At 35.0% G+C, this 19,171-nt stretch overlaps 2 protein-coding genes across 2 annotated transcripts in view; both read left to right on the top strand.

Moving 5' to 3' along the window:
• LOC130012453 (multiple epidermal growth factor-like domains protein 10) overlaps positions 1-524 on the top strand; it is a 24,339-nt gene extending 23,815 nt beyond the window's left edge. Inside the window, exon 7 of the mRNA XM_056100432.1 lies at positions 419-524. Coding sequence (XP_055956407.1) covers positions 419-423 — 5 coding nt within the window. The 3' untranslated portion in view covers positions 424-524. The remainder of the gene's footprint in view (positions 1-418) is intronic.
• Positions 10-10,238, top strand: LOC130012452 (receptor-type tyrosine-protein phosphatase mu-like). The gene is made up of 16 exons (XM_056100431.1): positions 10-695; positions 1,137-1,286; positions 1,521-1,611; positions 2,083-2,171; positions 2,808-2,998; positions 3,806-3,893; positions 4,552-4,628; positions 5,105-5,144; positions 5,997-6,094; positions 6,741-6,863; positions 7,081-7,232; positions 7,560-7,695; positions 8,465-8,614; positions 8,744-8,843; positions 9,609-9,676; positions 10,179-10,238. The coding sequence occupies exons 1-16, from the start codon at positions 17-19 to the stop codon at positions 10,221-10,223; spliced, it is 2,277 nt and encodes a 758-aa protein (XP_055956406.1). The 5' UTR covers positions 10-16; the 3' UTR covers positions 10,224-10,238.
• The last annotated feature ends 8,933 nt before the right edge of the window (positions 10,239-19,171 follow it).

The raw sequence follows: 19,171 nt of genomic DNA on the forward strand, positions 1-19,171 counted from the left end.
TGGTAATGATTGTGATATGAACTGTAGTACAGGATGTGATGGTGGATGTGATAGAAATGGTGAATGTACTGACTGTATTATAGGAAGATATGGTTATACATGTGATATGAACTGTAGTACAGGATGTGATGGTGGATGTAATAGGAGTTCTGGTGCATGCACTAACTGTATTGTAGGAAGACATGGTAATGATTGTGATATGAACTGTAGTACAGGATGTGATGGTGGATGTGATAGAAATGGTGAATGTACTGACTGTATTATAGGAAGATATGGTTATACATGTGATATGAACTGTAGTACAGGATGTGATGGTGGATGTGATAGGAGTTCTGGTGCATGCACTAACTGTATTAAAGGTAAAACTGGAGAAAGGTGTGATATCAACTGTACTAATAATTGTACTGTTTGTAATCAGGATGACTCTAGCTCCTGTACTGAATGTAAAGATGGAAGATGGGGATCATCATGTAGTAAACTATGTAATACTAACTGTAAACCAGTAGTAGGTACAACTGTTGGTAAATGTAATATAACAATTGGATCATGTACTGAAGGATGTAAAACAAGATTTTATGGTATGGATTGTAATAAAGATTGCCCGTCTAACTGTAAGGATGGTTTATGTGGTCAGCAGTCAGGAAATTGTATCAATGGATGCCTACCTGGTAAAATAGGACCTAACTGTACAACAGGTAAATTAATGTATATACTACATCACCCGATTTTCTATCAATGAATATATTTGTCGATTAGTCCAAGGAACCTGAAAATTTCTTCTCGATACATAAATTTATTGGCAAATATTCTTCAGTTACAGTTATTTGTTTACTCTTCCGTCGTTATTTAAAATACATATCCTGCTAAACAATATTTTATATCATATTGTTTAAACATCTCGTCTTTTAGATGTGCATTACAACATATAATTATGGTTGGTCAGACTTTTGTTATTTTTATTTTGAATAGACGTGACAAATATAATGATTTTAAATATTTTTAATTGGACGATTTTTTTTAACTAACTGAATGAATCTGTATTTTTGTATGAATGACTTTGAACACTCGGTAACATCGAGGACAATTTATAGCAATATTTCTACAATAATTCGACACTGTTGATCGTGTATTTATAGATTGTGAACCGGGGATGTATGGTGACAATTGTACAAAGGAATGTGGTAACTGTGTCAAGAATAGACCATGTAATATATCGGATGGTACATGTGAAGGTGGCTGTGCAGATGGCTTTCAAGGACCAACTTGCCATGAGAAAGAGGAAGCAGGTAGTAATGTTTACAGCAGTTAAGGAACGTAGACATAGTGTTAGAGTTTTATTTGATAAGATGTGTTTTTGGTGCTTATTCCTCACTGATTGCCCCTACAGGATTTAGCTAAGGTCTCTACTGCATGTACAGCAGCAATTTGTAAATATTAAATAGTAATAGGGATGAATGCTAGTGGGAGTAGGTTTCTTTTCCTAACAGGATATATATGTCATCTGTATTCTATAATTGCAGTACAAGCTACTATAATAGTATCTGTTGTTGCTGCGTTGGTTGTTATCGCGATTATTGGTGTTGTTATTATTTTGGTTGTAAGACACAGAAGGTAGGTTCTACATGTCAATCAGCACCCCAACAAATTTGTTATTGTTCTTATTTATTTAAGGCCAAGAAAGTTCATCGGGATTTTCCGACGTGGTTTCCCCTTGTCAGTAGTGCAGGACGGTGAGCCTGACAAGGACAATTGTTTAGTCATTCGGATGTTACGAAAAACCGAGTTCCCGTGTATACATTGGCGTGCACGTAAAAGATCCCTTTGCAGTTGGAATTCGATATAAGAGTAGGCCATAGTGCCGCTTCCCGGGCAGAATTTCTCTCATAGCACACTGTATGGCGTATGCCAGTCTTCGTGGGCCCAGTAGGAGCAGAACAGTGGGACGTTAAATCACATTTCATTTTATAGATTTTGTATACTAACATTTAATCGAACACACGTACGTTGTTTTCTGTTTCCTAAGCTACATGTTTTACTAAAACGAATTATCGAAGGCATTAATATTTTCTAATGTATTTTCAGACGACAGAAATATGTGGAATCTAACCAACTTGAAGTCACCCATTTGCCTCTAGATTCAAGTCTAACCAAAAGCGATTCGTTTTCTAAAGGTTGGTTATCTTGTTTATAACTATAACAGCAATTATGGTTGTCCGTAATGTGAATTCGCTTGAGGCTTCAAAACACAGAAAGCACTGAAAAGATTTCGGGAAAGATTAATATAATAAGATAAGTGAACCAATATTAAGGCTCGAATGTTTATTTGCCATAATAAAACTAATTATAATTAAAGATAATACTCTGATATATTTACGTTTACTTATAATTAATGTAAACAATAACTCATTGTCTGCTGGGGCAAAAGTCAACAATTTTTCTCGAATTTTGTTTATACAAACAAGGGGGGGGGGGGGGTCATGGTGGCTAAGTAGGTAAGACGCTAGCTGGCCAGACTGGAGGTCGGGTGTTCGATCCCTGCATTGGCCTAGTTCATTCAGATTTTCCGGCGTCGTTCGGATGGGACGAAAAAACGAGGTCCCGTGTACACATTGGCGTGCACGTAAAAGATCCCTTGACAGTTGGAATTCGATATAAGAGTAGTGTCGGTGTCCGGGCAAAATTTCCCATTGAGCACACTATATGGCATATGCCCATCTTCATAAACCCAGTTCGGAGCAGAACAGTACAGTAGGATGTTAAAGTATATTTCATTTCATTTCATTTTATACAAACATTTATATCAACAGTAGGCCAAAAACCTAAAATCGAAGTTAATACATATGCCAATCTACTAGCAGAAGAGGACAATGAGGCAGCACAAGTTTATGTCAATGATGATGAACCCACTGCTGCTTCTACACGTATTCAGCTACAAAATCTGCTTCAATATATCAAACAACGAAAGGCTGAGGAAGAATCGCTGAAAGCTGAATTTGAGGTGCGTGTTATTTTACGTATTTTAGTATTCTCTGTTTTCCGTATGTATAGAGAGAGAGAGAGAGAGAGAGAGAGAGAGTGAGGGGATTTATCATCCAATCGACAGAAACTAGGTCATATCGGGAGTGGTTTAATTTTATTTCAATAATTCGCTTGCGCGTAGGGGTCTTAAGCAGTGGGAGGTAACCGGAGAAAACCCACGAGATTGGACAGGCGAGCCCACTCCTTGTCACGTACAAGCGGGGTATCAAAAGCACACCACTTGACTCATTGGCAGCGCGCCATTCTGCCATCCAATCCCGCCTCCGTATAAAAAAGTAACTTCTATAATTATTACAAATTGATAATAGATCAGATAAAACACCCGATTAGATTTTATTACATACTTCGAGAAGGTATTTGTTGAGTAATAAAACCTTCTAGTAGTTTATCGAGGTTCGGGTGTTTCCGGAGTCCAAAATGGCCGCTTTATATAAATGAGAATTTTGGAAATAACTAACCCGAACCTTAACCCTAACCCTTTTTAAAAGACTGAACTTGGGTCTAATTTAGTTTTTACTTCTCTTTATAGGGTTAGGGTTAGGGTTCGGGTTAGTATTCCCCTAAATACTCAGTTGTATAAAGCGGCCATTTTGGTATGAGTTCTGGCTTGTTCTGGAATTTGTTGCTTCTAGTATTTGTACCGTGCGGTAAGGACGGCCAACCCTCGATAAACTACTAGAAGGTTTTATTACTCAACAAATACCTTCTCGAAGTATGTAATAAAATCTAATCGGGTGGATAAAAATAGTATTCTTTCGTTTTACAGACCCTTCCAAGTGGACTATGTGCAGCATATGATTATTGTATGAATGTTGTTAATAAGCCGAAGAACAGATACAAGAACATATGTGCTTGTAAGTAATTTTCAGCAAAGATTCGTTGCAACTAAATTTGACTTAAACATGCATTATACAAGAGGGCAATCCGCCATTTTGCAGATCTTCCTTTAGGTCTGAAATGTTATCAAAACTATTAATTAGACATTTATTAACATGGAAACGCCATAATCAACTCTCGATGCCATCTTATGTGTCCGATTTTCATTGGATTTGAATCCGATCTGCTGTTGAACGCCCATTGATGATTAACCGCAAAAATGGATGATCGAGACATTGTTAATTATCGTGACAGCAGTAACAATGACAATTGAGGCTAAAGCGATTTTAAAATAAGGTTCAATTTGACTGAAATTTTCAGCATATTCCCTTTACATTATCTAGTCTTTAACTATTATAGTTAGAACTGCTAACTCTTTACCTAATCTTCCATAATGTATCTTTAATTATTCAAAGGCAGTGTAACTGGTCGTTCCTGAAAAGCGAAATGAAACCACGGTCGTCGCCATTCGTAGCGATATGTTCACCTCGTGAAACTGGTCATTGGTTCTAATGCATGTAATGAGTTCATAATGACACCACTTTAAATTCGAAAACAGAAAGAAAGTGTACATCTCCTAACTGTTTTTTATTTCCATACAAATGTTACGTTATATGTTGATATGGTTTGTTATAGTTGATCATTCACGAGTTAAACTGGACGTAGAAAACGATGACCCTAATTCTGATTACATCAATGCTTGCTATATAACTGTAAGTTATTAGTTATTTACTGAACAGTTTTATAGAACATGCTTTGGGTTTACCTTCTCAAATTTTCATCAAGAACACGATTTTACCAGCTATTAAATAACTTTTATCAATATTGTGATTCTCCCCTTGTCAGTGGTGCAGGACGGGGGGCCTTACTGGAGCGGCTGTCAAGTTTTTCGAATTGAACGAAAAAAAAAGCGAGGTCCCGTGCATACATTGGTGTGTACGTAAAAAAACGCCTTGGCAGTTGAAATTGGATATAAGAGGAGTTCTTAGTGCCGCAAAATGTCCCTCATAGCTAATTGTGTGCCGTATGCCTGTCTTCATTAGCCGAGTCACAGCAGAATATAGGAAATTTCATTTTTCTATCAACAATTGTGCAGCGGAATTCTGCTAATAAGATCAGTTGATGGTGGGCGGGGTTCTTGTTACTTAAGTGGCCCGATATTTATCATATATCGTTTTTTTTTATCTAGGGATATGGCGACATAGCAAACAAATATATCGCTTCACAGGGTAAGTTTTTTCGTGATTATTTTAATTAAACTAATTAAGGTGTTTTTAACTGAGATCACATTACAAAAGAAAAATAAAAGTAGCGACGAATTCCAGGATCTTTTATTACTACAAGTTTCCAAATATACTGTTATTTCACTTATTTAGTCTTATTCATACCGCGGGCAAGTGGGTAAGACGCTGGCTCGCCTGGGCGACCTACGGATGTAAACTGTGGTCGAGACTTAAACATGGCAAGTTCTATGGGCGTTTGGAAAAGTGTACAATGAAATATTTATGAAACATTTTCTTTTTATTTCGTCGGAACAATAATAGTTTATCCTATCATCTTGCAATTTTATATTTTTCAGACAAATCTGCACACGCATCAGCCTTTTCAGCTATTCTAACTATCCCGACCGTGCTCTATCGCATGAAGATAGTTCCGACTAGAGTTCGGGAATCACTGCAACCGAAGTTCGCTCTGGAGGTGGCGTGTTCGACCCGTGCATTGGCCGAGAAAGTTCATCTGGATTTTCCGACGTGGTTTCCCCCTTGTCAGTGATGCAAGACGGAGGGGCTGACAAGGACAGCTGTCTAGTCATTCGGATGGTACGAAAACCCCGAGGCCCCGTGTATACATTGGCAAACGCATAAAAGATCCCATGACAGTTGTAATTTGATAGTGCCGCTGCCCTGGCAAAGCACACTGTATGGCGTATGCCCGTCTTCATTAGCCCAGCCATAGCAGAACCGTAGGACGTTAAACATGTACATATATAGAAGCAGAACATTAAACCGCATTTCATTTCTTTTCGTTGCATATCACTTATTCATACCAGAACTTTCTAATAGTGGAATTTAATTTTACAGGCCCTGTTGATGTTATTGTTAAGGACTTCTTACGGTTACTATGGGTTTCGGAGACAGGACAGATAGTAATGTTAACTAACTTGGTAGAGATGGGAAACGTATGTTGATCTTTGTATTTAATCTGTCGAAGCATCGTTTAAACGGAAATAGACTGATCATTGTGCTGAAACACCAGACAAACCTTTTAAAGCGATAATTTCATATTTTCTAAGAAAGTCAAAACATAATTATTTCTGTGTCTTTTGCTCAATAGGTTTTCAACTCACTATTATACGATCATAGGTATTATTCTCCCTCTTAAAAATCCTTTGACCCCGAAAATAATAACACAATTACCTCCCTTGTCTTTCTATTTCCCCCCCCCCCCCCCCCCCGTGGAATAGCTATCTTCAAATGTTTAAATTTAAAGTTGAAAATGATATTTTTGCCAATTTGTCAACTGGCAATAGATAATTGTAGGATTAATAGGATTATTCTTTAACAAGGTAGGACTGTTTATAGATACCATCTATTTTAAGGCTTTATTTTAATAAATTTTAAAAATATGAAATTGCAGCTTTAAAGTATTTGGTGATGCACAAAGCTCGCAATCATTTTTATTAGTATTTTTTGAATAACAATGTCTCTTTTGTCATGAAATTATTAATATCTGTATTTGATATCTTGATGTAGATATAATTTGAAAATATTTAATTATATCTTATAGTTATTTGTCAAGAATCTATGTTATAATATTTGTTTCAGAAAAAATGTTTCAAGTATTGGCCAAACAGTGGCAAGCAAATGAAGTTTGGTCAAATCTCCATGACATTGATAAATGAGGATATATTTTCTCACTTTACTGTCAGGACTTTCAAAATCACAAAAGTAAGTTTTATTCTGGATACCTTATTTGCTTGATAAAATTAATCATTAAGTTTTGTTTTAAAAAAATAATACTTTCTGTGCGATAAAGTCAGTTTTAAGCTTGATACTTTATTTGCTTAATAAAATTGATCATTTTTAGAAATGTTAAGTTTTATTTAAATAAATAATAATTTATGTGCGATATACGGCAGTAAACAATGTCGATTTTATGTTTCAGGACGAATGTGGATCCAGGACCATCAAGCAGTATCATTATACATCATGGCCTGATAAAGGTGTCCCTATTGATACTGCGTCATTGGTAGAATTCAGAAACAAGGTGATAAAAGCCACATCTCCACAACCAGGACCAATGGTGGTACACTGCAGGTATATAGATATACGTTTGTGTAAAGAGAGAAAGAGGAATGGGGTTTAACGGCCCACTCGACACAAACGCAGTCATTGTGGGACTAACATATGCGTAGGGGTATTTAGCAGTGGAAGAACCCGGAGAAAACACGCGGTTGGACAGACCACCCTACTCCTTGTCACGTACGACCGCGGAATTGAAACCACACCAGTTGACTCAATGACAGACCTTATGATACAACGCGCACACGCTATCCATTCTTCCATCCAACCCCCTTAAAGTGTTCAGAAGACATTGCCCCAGACTATACTTACACTTAAATTGCCTTGAATCTTGCGTTTCAGTGCTGGTATTGGAAGAACGGGGACTTTTATAGCTTTAGATTATTCAATAGATAAAGCTAGAGCAGAAGGTTCTGTAGATATTTATGAGTGTGTTAAACAGCTGCGATATGAACGAGTTAACATGGTCCAGACTTCGGTATGTATGTTAATTATTATATTTGGTTGATCCACAATAATTTTACTTGTGACCAATAGATATTTGTGAACTATGTCTTAAAGATATATTATGGGAGAATCGATAACGAGTTGGCAGTTCTCACCATAATTGTTAAAAACTAGATAATCTAAAGGCAATTTGCTGAAAATTTCATTCAAATTGATCACTATGAACCCAGAACTAAGCGATTGAAATTTCCACCTAGCCTCGATCATCATTAGTCTCGATTATCCATTTAAAGGTTAAATCGTGAGGAAAGTTATGCAGTAAATCGGCTCATAATCAACTAAAGATCGCAGGCTAGCGATGCGAGAGAGAGAGAGAGAAATGGGGTTTAACGTCCACTCGACACAGACTAGGTCATTTCGGGACTAACATGGTTTTAATTTTATTTCAATAATTCGCTTGCGCGTAGGGGTCTTTAGCAGTGAGAGGAAACCGGAGAACCCGGAGAAAACCCACGAGATTGGACAGGCAACCCTACTCCTTGTCACGTACAACCGGGGATTCGAAACCACGCCAGTTGACTCAATGACATGCCTTGTGATACAGCGCGCGCGTGCTAACCATTCGGCCATCCAACCCCCCTGGCTAGCGATGCCTTCTAGAGTTGATTATAGTCTGGATAAGTTAATTAATGTCTAATTAATAATTGAGATAACATTTCAGGCCTAAAGAAAGACCTGCAGTAGGCAGATTTAACTCTTGCATAATGTATGTTTAAATGTAATGGGTTGAACTATTTCAGGAACAATATGTATTTATACATGATGCTTTAGCCGAATGGTATATAGCTGGAGATATTACATTTCCTGTCACGTCTTATCAAAAGGACTATCAGACGTTACTGAAGGTCAATAATTCATCTGGTAAATCACAGCTTCAAGAAAGATTTGAGGTAATATTTATAAACGATAATGTTAGTCTAATTAGGCTAATTTCAAGCAAAATAAAAATTTAAACACCTTAATATGCAACCATATTTTGTTTTGATTATTCGTGATTTGTTTTTTGTTTTCTTATACAGATGCTTGATAGTATATGTCCGTCACAAAGAACAGCTGATTGTTTGGTAGCTTTATCAGAAGAAAACAAAGAGAAGAATAGAGATCTATCCATTTTAGCATGTTAGTTTTATGTAACTTTTGATTGACCCGCATGTCAGCTTGGTGTATTGTTTCACCAAACCCATCCGTCCGCCCGTCAAGAATTGGTTTGTGAACAGTCACCAATTGGCAGAGGTTATCATATGCAATGTGACAGATGATTCTATACACATTTGCCGGGAAACATTGGGTTTTATGAAATATTTAACTTTCTCTGATATTCAGTTCCACCCCCACCCACCTCCACCACTGAAAAAGTCTTGTTAGCGCAAAAGAGGCTATATATTTTCAAGGGACTCTCCTCCAGTTTGGCGTATAGCATTGTAGTCGGGTGCCAACTCCCAATTAACTTACATGTCCTCTCTCCGGTCTTAACTAACTTTCTATCAATTAGACTTCTGCTTATAATCCCTTTCTATACAAAGGATGACGGAAGAGATTGTGCAGCTTGCTATATTGCATCATATACCAGATTTGACGTTCAGTAAGGACTGTTTTACAAGACAAATGACATTACATAACATAGGCCAGCTACAAGTTTATATTATGGTAATGACTAATGAATGCCATCTGGACAACCATGAGTGTCAATAGCCGAGATAAGGTTATTTTATTCAATTCCACTTTCATGTGTCAAGATGGCACGATGACGTATTCATAACATCTGTTATTATGTTAAAGTATACCTGTTAAAATATCTGTTCTCTCTGGGTAGGGATTGGGTAGATAATATATGAACCTAATAAATGATGAAATTATATAAATATTAAAAATTATATATTTCAGCTGATAAAACGAGGCTGTGTTTATCTAAGCCACAGATGACAGATTATATTAATGCTCTGTTTTTATCGGTAAGCAGTAAAAATACTTCTAGCTATGGTGTATTACGGTGCATTCCATAAAAACTTGGAAAATCTGTTTAAATACTTCGAGCTATGGTCTATTATGGTACATACCATAAAAACTTTGGAAATCTGTTTAAATGCTTTGAGCTATGGTCTATTACGGTGCAAACCATAAAAACTTAGGAGATCTGTTTCCATCAGATGAAACTGTTAATTATTTACGATATTTTGTTTTCCCATGTATATTGTGCTGCAATGAATGACTACCGCTAAACCAAATACATCTTGTTTAAGAATCGATGTCATTGTTTTTACAGATCTACAATTTAGTAGTTTAACTTTCAGTATGTTATAAAATTCGGTATATTACATTTGAATGTTATAAAATTCAGTATTATGCAGTACGAATTCGTTTTAAGGTAAATGTTTTACCCAGTAAGCTATCATTTAGACATATCTCCGTAAGCTGCTGAATATTTGCGTTTTTTATAAGATTTTGGTTTTACAGAGCTACAGAAAGAAACGTGCCTACATATTGACCCAAATACAGTGATAGATTTGTTTTTACAGATCTACAATTTAGTAGTTTAACTTTCAGTATGTTATAAAATTCGGTATATTACATTTGAATGTTATAAAATTCAGTATTATGCAGTACGAATTCGTTTTAAGGTAAATGTTTACCCAGTAAGCTATCATTTAGACATATTTCCGTAAGCTGCTGAATATTTGCGTTTTTTATAAGATTTTGGTTTTACAGAGCTACAGAAAGAAACGTGCCTACATATTGACCCAGACACCCTTACCAAATACAGTGATAGATTTCTGGACGATGGTTGTGGAACAAGATGTTACCACAATAATTAATATGGATATCACAGAAACAGCACAGGTTAAATTCAATTTATATTTGCTTATGATTTCAAACTATGTTTATGCATTCTAGAATTTCTGTCTGTATATACATGATAGCAGACACATTTTTGGCTTTTACATTCTTTTTAGAAGATTTTTTGGCGGTGTTGAGCAGTTATTTCAGTTTGCTGCTGTTTAGTTGAAACGGTTATGTTAGAGATGTGTTATTTTAATTCTAGGCAAGCGATTTAAAATTATGCACCAATAGCAGACAGTTTTCCGTTAAAGAAAACATGTTACTCGCAGCTCTTTACATTGTATAGTCCAATGGTTCTCAACCGTTTTTTGCCAACGGCGCACCTTGGAAACATGAACAAGTAGCGGCACACCTGGCTAAATATATATGAAAAATATTTGAATTTTGCAAAATAAAAACATGTTAAGTTAGAGGGTATACATCCGTAGACAGAGACTAGTCATAGACACATAGAATGACTCAAATAAAATAAAGAAAAACACAGCTATGAATTTATCAGTAGACACCAGTGAATACTCAATTGGTTTTTCGCATTTTTTTAATGTGCATACTGGTTGAGAATCACTAGTAAAGTCTTATTGCTATAGCTAGGTTGTGCCCAATCTGCATACGCTTTCTGCCTCCAGCAAATTCGACACACTTTGACACTATTATACTCCATGTGAAAGTGGGTTGATCCTTAAGTTTTATAAATCTGTATTAGTTGTATTGTGATCATGTATTTACTTTAATGAACAATATTGATTCATATATTTGAATTTTACAAAGGATATTGGACAATATGTACAAACTGATGTTGATCTGAACTGTGGACCATTTAATATCAGCAAAACAGATGAAACAAAACATGAGAATGGTATTTATACAGTTGTTACCTGTTTAATTAACAGTGAACTTGATGTAAGTATTGTTTATTCAATGTCTGAAGACATAATTATAATGCTTCACACTTCTCAAGTATTGCTGATAAACGAGAACTGGGAAAGGAAGTAGCGTTTAATTTCGAAACCTTCGAATAATGGAACTATGAAAACTTAGAATCTTTGTCATTTTCGTTGTGCTTCGGCTTCTGGAATTCAAGTTAAAACCAGATAGAGTATACCAGCATGATCAAAACTCCCGGTAGCAATTTTCGTTTCGTTAAAAAATCAGATATCCGGACGAAAAAAACACAAACAAACAAAATGAAAGAAAATAGCCAATTAATGTACCGATATGCTAACAAGATCAAAACTTCTCATAACTATATTGTCTTTTTGTTGAAAATGCGATATCAGGGAGAAAAACAATCGAAAAACAAAATGCAATTCTAAAATTACGTCCATATTTGAATGTTTATCTGCTACATACAATTTATTTTGAAATAGGAAAGCTTACACAGAAGTATCAGAATATATCAGTGTAATTTCTGGAATCCAAAGAAAGGGGTGCCAAAATCTGCTGGTCCAATATTTACTATCTTAGAAGATACAAAGTCATGGTCTGACCAAGATGAAGATGGACCCATAGTTGTTCACTGTCTGTAAGTTGATTTGATTTTTTTAAAAGAGAGAGAGAGAGAGATGGAGAGAGAGAGCGGAGAGAGAGAGCGGAGAGAGAGAGAGGGGGAGAGAGAGAAAAGGGTTTAACGTCCACTGGACACAAACTAGGTCATTTCACGACTAACACATTGTTCAATTTGCTTTCAATAATTCGCTTGCGCATAGGGATCTATAGCAGGTGGTGGGTGAAAACCGGAGGACACACGGAGACAACCCACTAGGTGGAAAATGCGACCCTACTCCTTGTCACGTACAACCGGGAAATCGCAACCACGCCACTGACTCAATGATATATACCCATAGTTTTAAATTTGTGTGGACAACTTGTCTAAAACACTGTTCTTTAGAATATTTAGGATAATATCTGGCAAAATTAGACTTATTTTCAGATTTTTAATAATTATTCTAGGAATGGTGTAGAGAAATCGGGTGTATTCTGTGTTCTAGCAGCTATATTAGAAAGATTAACTATAGAACAAGATGTCAGTATTTTACAGACTTTAGTTCAACTAAGAGTTTCTAGACCTCAGATTATCACGTCTTTTGTGAGTATAATATAAGTCCGTAAAACCCATAATATACTTGCCATTATTAATTAATTCAACAAACCACTTATATAAATAAAGTTTCGACATTAATCTCAATCTGATTAAAACAGAGATTCTATTGCATTTCGTTTTGTATACGCCCACATTGAAATGTGGTCGTATATTGTCGTCGCCCACGTCCGTCCGTCCGTCTGTCCGTCGGTCCGTCGGTCCGGCGTCCACAATTGCTTGTGGACGCTCTAGAGGCCAAAGTTAATATCTAATTGACTTTAAATTTATACACAGTGTTTAAGATCTTGGGACGAAGAAGACTATTGATTTTCAGCAATTTCCGATAATTATTGCCAGAGTTATGACCCTTTGTCACTTTGAAAAATCTTGTGGACGCTCTAGAGGCCAAATTTAATATCCGATTGACCTAAAATTTATACACAGTGTTTAAGGTCATGAGACAAAGAATCCTATGGATTTTCAATGATTTCTGATAATTACTGCCAAAGTTCTGGCCCTTGATCACTTTGTGACGCTCTAAAGGCTAAAGTTATCATCCGATTGACTTCAGACATAAGACCTTGAGACGAACAAGTATATTGATTTTCAATGAATTTTTATCTCTTGAACAGCTAAATCCATGATATTAAAAGTTTTGTATACAAAACGTTAGCATGGGGCAGAACTTTATAAAAACAAACAAATACTTAGTAATGGTTTTCTGATAATTACTTCATGAGTTGCTGCTTTTAATCAGATTTTAGTGTATTATAAATGTTTCATTACCGAAAAAAGTAAAAATATGCAACAACTCTTGTTGACTGCCCGGACGATTTAGCTGGTTGGGGCGTATGTTTCGTGTTGCCTGGCAACCTATCTTTATAGTTCAAAATTACGTTTTATTTGCTTTATTATACTAGGATCTGGAAGAGTTATTATATAACAGACGTTCTGGATGGCGTAAGGGATTAGCCAATAAAACCATCCGTCACGGCGGCGACTTCTTGACGTATACCGTCCACGGAACTGAGGGTAAACCACTAGAAACGTCAAGACTGATAGATTAATCAATGTCTGACGCCATAGGGCCAAAGGTCGCTCGTACGACCCCTGACGCGACATTACACTACAACTGGTCAGATTTTCATGTAGTGTAGGCCATCGAAAGTACAAAAAACGAAACGAAATATAGATCTGCATTTTAAGCAGATTGTCATTAATATGTACCATTAATCTAAAAAGCACTCAATGGGTAGTTAATTACAATGGAGGTTGGTGAAAATGAAATGAAATGAAATGGGGTTGAACATCCGACTGGACTAATGAAGACGAGCATACGCCATACAGTGTGCTATGAGGAAAATTTTGCCTGGACAGCGGCACCATGGCCCAGTGTTATATCGAATTCCAACTGCCAAGGGATCTTTTACGTGCATACCAATGTATACACGGGACCTCGTTTTTTCGTCCCATCCGAACGACTAGACAGCTGTCCTTGTCAGGCCCTCCGTCCTGCACCTTTGACAAGGCGAAACCACGTCGGAAAATCTGGATGAACTTTCACGGACAATGCGGTAATCGAACACCTGACCTCCAGGCCTTTGAGCCAGCGCCTTATCCACTTAGCCGCCGTGACTCCCATGGTGGTTGTTAGTAATGGGTGTATTCGACTGATCTATATATTAATCTTTCTAATTTCAGGAGCAGTTAAGATTTTGTTTCGATGCTGTTGGTGAATATCTGGACGAGTTCTCTGTTTATGCAAATTCTTGCTAAATGATGATATATCAGATGTAAATATTGTTGTTAAGGATGTATTAATTTTATATCAAATATAAATACATAATACATGACAAATTATATTTATTACTTAATACAAAATATCTTACTAGTGATGGTCGAGAAGCTCTGTTCTACATCAAATTATATTTATTACTTAATACAAAATATCTTACTAGTGATGGTCAAGAAGCTCTCCTCTACTTCAATTCTTAACATACCTACATAACCAGTAGTGTGTCAGATAAGGACAGGTGAATGAGCTAACTTGAAACCATTGTATTGCCCTTAAAACAAAAGTCTTTCATAATCTAGTGATGAAAATATCTTTCAAGTTATTTATCATTTTAAAAATTATTTGAAAAAAATGTCGGAAATTTAGTACATGGTCATTTTTTGCTTAATTCGTCTTATCAATCTCTCTTGCGTTTAATTTTTGTTTTTGATAATGTGCTTCGACATCACTAGTCCAACGAAGACAATTTTGTGAAGACGTACGCAATGTATCAAATATGTGGTTAAAAAGATAGGATTCTAACATAATTTGTTTTTTTTTTTATTTTCATACGAAATGTCAAACTTCCAATATATATTTTTGAGTATGTAACAGATTTTCATTATATTCGAGCAAACAAAAGACAAATAATTGTATCAATGAATGTGACAATATATCATATATTTTAAAAATAACTACTTTAACCTCAAATATATTTCACAATAGCAAATAAATAGTATATAGTGACAGTATAATAATAAACGTTAATATAAATAGTATATAGTGACAGTATTATATTAAACGTTAATATAAATAGTATCTAGTGACAGTATAATAATACACGTTAATATAAATAGTATATGGTGACAGTATAATAATAAACGTTAATATAAATAGTATATAGTGACAGTATAATAATAAACGTTAATATAAATAGTATATAGTGACACTATAATAATAAACGTTAATATAAATAGTATATAGTGACAGTATAATAATACACGTTAATATAAATAGTATATAGTGACAGTATAATAATACACGTTAATATAAATAGTATATAGTGACAGTATAATAATACACGTTAATATAAATAGTATATAGTGACACCATAATAATACACGTTAATATAAATAGTATATAGTGACACTATAATAATACACGTTAATATAAATAGTATATAGTGACAGTATAATAATAAACGTCAATATAAATAGTATATAGTGACAGTATAATAATACACGTTAATATAAATAGTATATAGTGACAGTACAATAATAAACGTTAATATAAATAGTATCTAGTGACACTAATAAACGTTAATATAAATAATATATAGTGACAGTATAATAATAAACGTTAATATAAATATCTAACAAGTTAAATTTATGTTTAATAATCCATTTTATAATCCACATTTTAATCTTTGAGTATACAAAGTAAAATATATATAGTGTACAAACTAATGTCAACAAATCAGATATAGAAACACTTATATGTGCTTAGATACCGTTGCCAGAGTATGATACTCGCAAGCAGTTATATTTTATTTTGTGATTACTAAACATTTGCCACTTGCTTCCTTCTCTCGGTAGTATGAAACATTGTTACAATCACCGTTTTTACTGAATATTCTTTCGTAAAAATGCTGATTATGTCAAACGAGTAAAATAAAATGAAATATTGGTATAACAAAGTAATTAAAATTAGAAAAAACGGGAAAATATCAGAATGTGACATCTATATTTAAAAAAATAACAAGAAAAACGAGGAACGGGAATTAAGTACATTGTCATATTTGCCAATGACCCCACCACACACTTCCTTCACAGATTTTCTATGGACTTTTCACACACGATGATATATCTGTTTGTAATGACCTTTTGTATAAATCTGAACGGTAACTGCCACAGTTCAGAATACTTGTTGTAAAATAGAACTAAATATATATAAAATATAATCAAACAATATCTATTACATTAAAAATATATCCACATTTCATTATTATCATTCTTAATGTATTCTTTCTATAAATTTCATTATTATCATTCTTTTAAAGTCTTTTAACAATGTCTTATACACATGTACAGTGAAACCGGTAGAATTATAGTTATAGTTATATTTGATTTGCAGAATTATAAATGTAATATGCTAATATAGAAATATACAAATAAGAACAGGGAAATATAAATGTAAACATCAGAAAGCGGAAAAATAAATGTAAATATCAGAATAGGGAAATATAGATGTAAACATCAGAATTGGGAAATATAGATGTAAACATCAGAATAGGGAAAAATAAATGTAAATATCAGATAAATGTAAATATCAGAATAGGGAAATATAAATGTAAACATCAGAATAGGGAAATATAAATGTAAATATCAGAATAGGGAAATATAAATGTAAACATCAGAATAGGGAAATATAAATGTAAATATCAGAATAGGGAAATATAAATGTGAACATCAGAATAGCGAAATATAAATGTAAACATAGTAGGGAAATATAAAAGTAAGTATCAGAATAGGGAAATATAAATGTAAACATCAGAATAGGAAAATATAAATGTAAACATAGTAGGGAAATATAAATGAATGTAAACATCAGAATAGGGAAATATAAATGAAAATATCAGAATAGGGAAATGTAAATATATGTAAATATACTTTCTAATTTGTATTAAGTGACTGAAGGGGGCCCATTTTTAATTTAAATATTACGCTTTTATAAATAAAGATTTTTAATACAGAATGAAATAGTTCTGTTATATTTATATTGTTCAGATAGTATTGGCATCAAGAAATGGCATATTTTGTAACTGAAATGCCCATCTCTATGCCCACCAAATGGAGCAGTCCATCAACGACTTCATCCTACAATGTGTTCACATACATGCAAGATGGCCAGAGAACAGGCTAAAAAAGCGATTTCCGTACAATAAGGGGCATAATCCAGGATGTGACGGTCCGACATGTGTCAATATCAAAAGGAACCGAGGTCTTTGGGATATAAACATACATCTAAAGTTTCATCAAAATTGGATAAAATTTGTGACCTCCAGACTAGAGAGTAAACACATTGGTATTACATGCTTTAACACTATTTGCATAAAGGGGAGCTGCCATTTTGACGGGAAGTGTCGGTCCGATTTTCACGAAATTCGAACTCAACTGTAATTTCGGTGTAACGGGGATATATATTAAAGTTTTATAAAATCAAATTAAAATTTTGACATCAAGAGGGTTCATTAGCTAAAAACGTGATTCTTCCGTGAAGTTACGACCTGACATGCTCGAATACCGAAAGGAACCGGGGTCTTTGGAATATAAAGATATCTTTTAAGTTAAAGATATCAAAATCGTGACCTCTAGAGAGTCCACAAACTTAAGTATTACAACCTTTGTCACTATTTGCGTACAGGGAGCGGCTATTTTCGCTCCGATTTTCACGAAATTCAATCTCAATCGCCCTCATGGTGTAACTGTGATATATAATTGAACGGCTTTTGACATCGGTTAAAAATTGTGACCTCCAGAGGATCCACAAGCTAATTACGCGGTTGTTCATATAATCAGGGATCATAGTCTATGAAGTGAGGTTTTGATATGCCCGAAAGGCGACAGGAACAGGGATTTTTGGGATATTAACATATATTTTAAGTTTTATCAAAATCGGATAAGAATTGTGACCTGTAAAGGGTCCACAAACTTGGTATTACATACGGTTACACTAAGAGCGGCCATTTATTGGGCAATTTCGGTCAGATACACATTGTGACCTATAGAGTATCCACAAGCTAAAGACAGATTTTTCGTACAATCAGGGGCCATAATCCATGACGTTACCGACTGATATGCCAATATCGATAGGAACCAAAATCTTTGGGATTTAAAACTTTCGTCAAAATCGGATAAATATTGTCCACACACAAAATGTGAACGAACGGGCGTAAAAAAATCAATATGACAATCAGGTCTTCACAACCATCAATCCCACCTATTCACACTAGGATGTTAGTGTTCTCAAGTCAATTGATGCTACACGCCATCGTCCGAATATCTAAGGCCATTCAATACTTATATTATAGGCTGGGTATGATGTAAGGGGGTGCTCGATTGAACATTCCGGAATTGAATTCTGAAAATCCCAAGGATAGTGACAATCGAGTAAAAATGGGATTTGGGACTGGAACGCATGTGCTGACTGCATAAGAAAATATCTTCCCCAAACAAGATAGCCTAAACATATTCATTAGGTTTAATTACGTCACGATTCTACTCACACCACCCCTGTTGTCGGGACTGGCAGAACTCTGACAAGACTGAATTAGGTGTCACTCGATTGCAATTCCGTCAATTCGGAACGTTCCGGGATGACAATCGAGCACCGCCTTTTTGTCAATCATTACGGAACCGTTGTGATACGGACATTCCGATTAAGTGTTATTGAGTCCGAATTATCTCGACTCATGAATAATTGTATGTTTTAGAACGAAATCGAATCAAATGGACACTATACTACTCTCCCATCATAGCGTTCTACAGTTAGAGCTGCTGAACATTTGAACAAACAAGCCAACATTGAGACTAATGTCCCCTTCGCTCAGTCCCACAATAAATAGATGACACATATTAATTGCATCTGAAAATGACCATGACCTTAGTCGAGATTTTGGTGTAGTGAAACTTTATCATTCGTTTTCAATTATATCAACTAAATGGCAGGATACCCGGCTTCTGACGGGCCCTTGTC

Source organism: Patella vulgata, chromosome 4 (assembly GCF_932274485.2).
Source record: "Patella vulgata chromosome 4, xgPatVulg1.2, whole genome shotgun sequence".
Classification (NCBI taxonomy): Eukaryota; Metazoa; Mollusca; class Gastropoda; family Patellidae; genus Patella; species Patella vulgata.

What these genes read in the sequence shown, in the direction of transcription:
- LOC130012452 (XM_056100431.1), top strand. Translation starts at nt 17, where the DNA reads ATGAACTGTAGTACAGGATGTGATGGTGGATGTGATAGAAATGGTGAA. An exon ending in CCAATGGTGGTACACTGCAG is followed by an intron (nt 7,233 to 7,559) that starts GTATATAGATAT and finishes CTTGCGTTTCAG; the next exon opens with TGCTGGTATTGGAAGAACGG. An exon ending in AGATCTATCCATTTTAGCAT is followed by an intron (nt 8,844 to 9,608) that starts GTTAGTTTTATG and finishes TATATATTTCAG; the next exon opens with CTGATAAAACGAGGCTGTGT.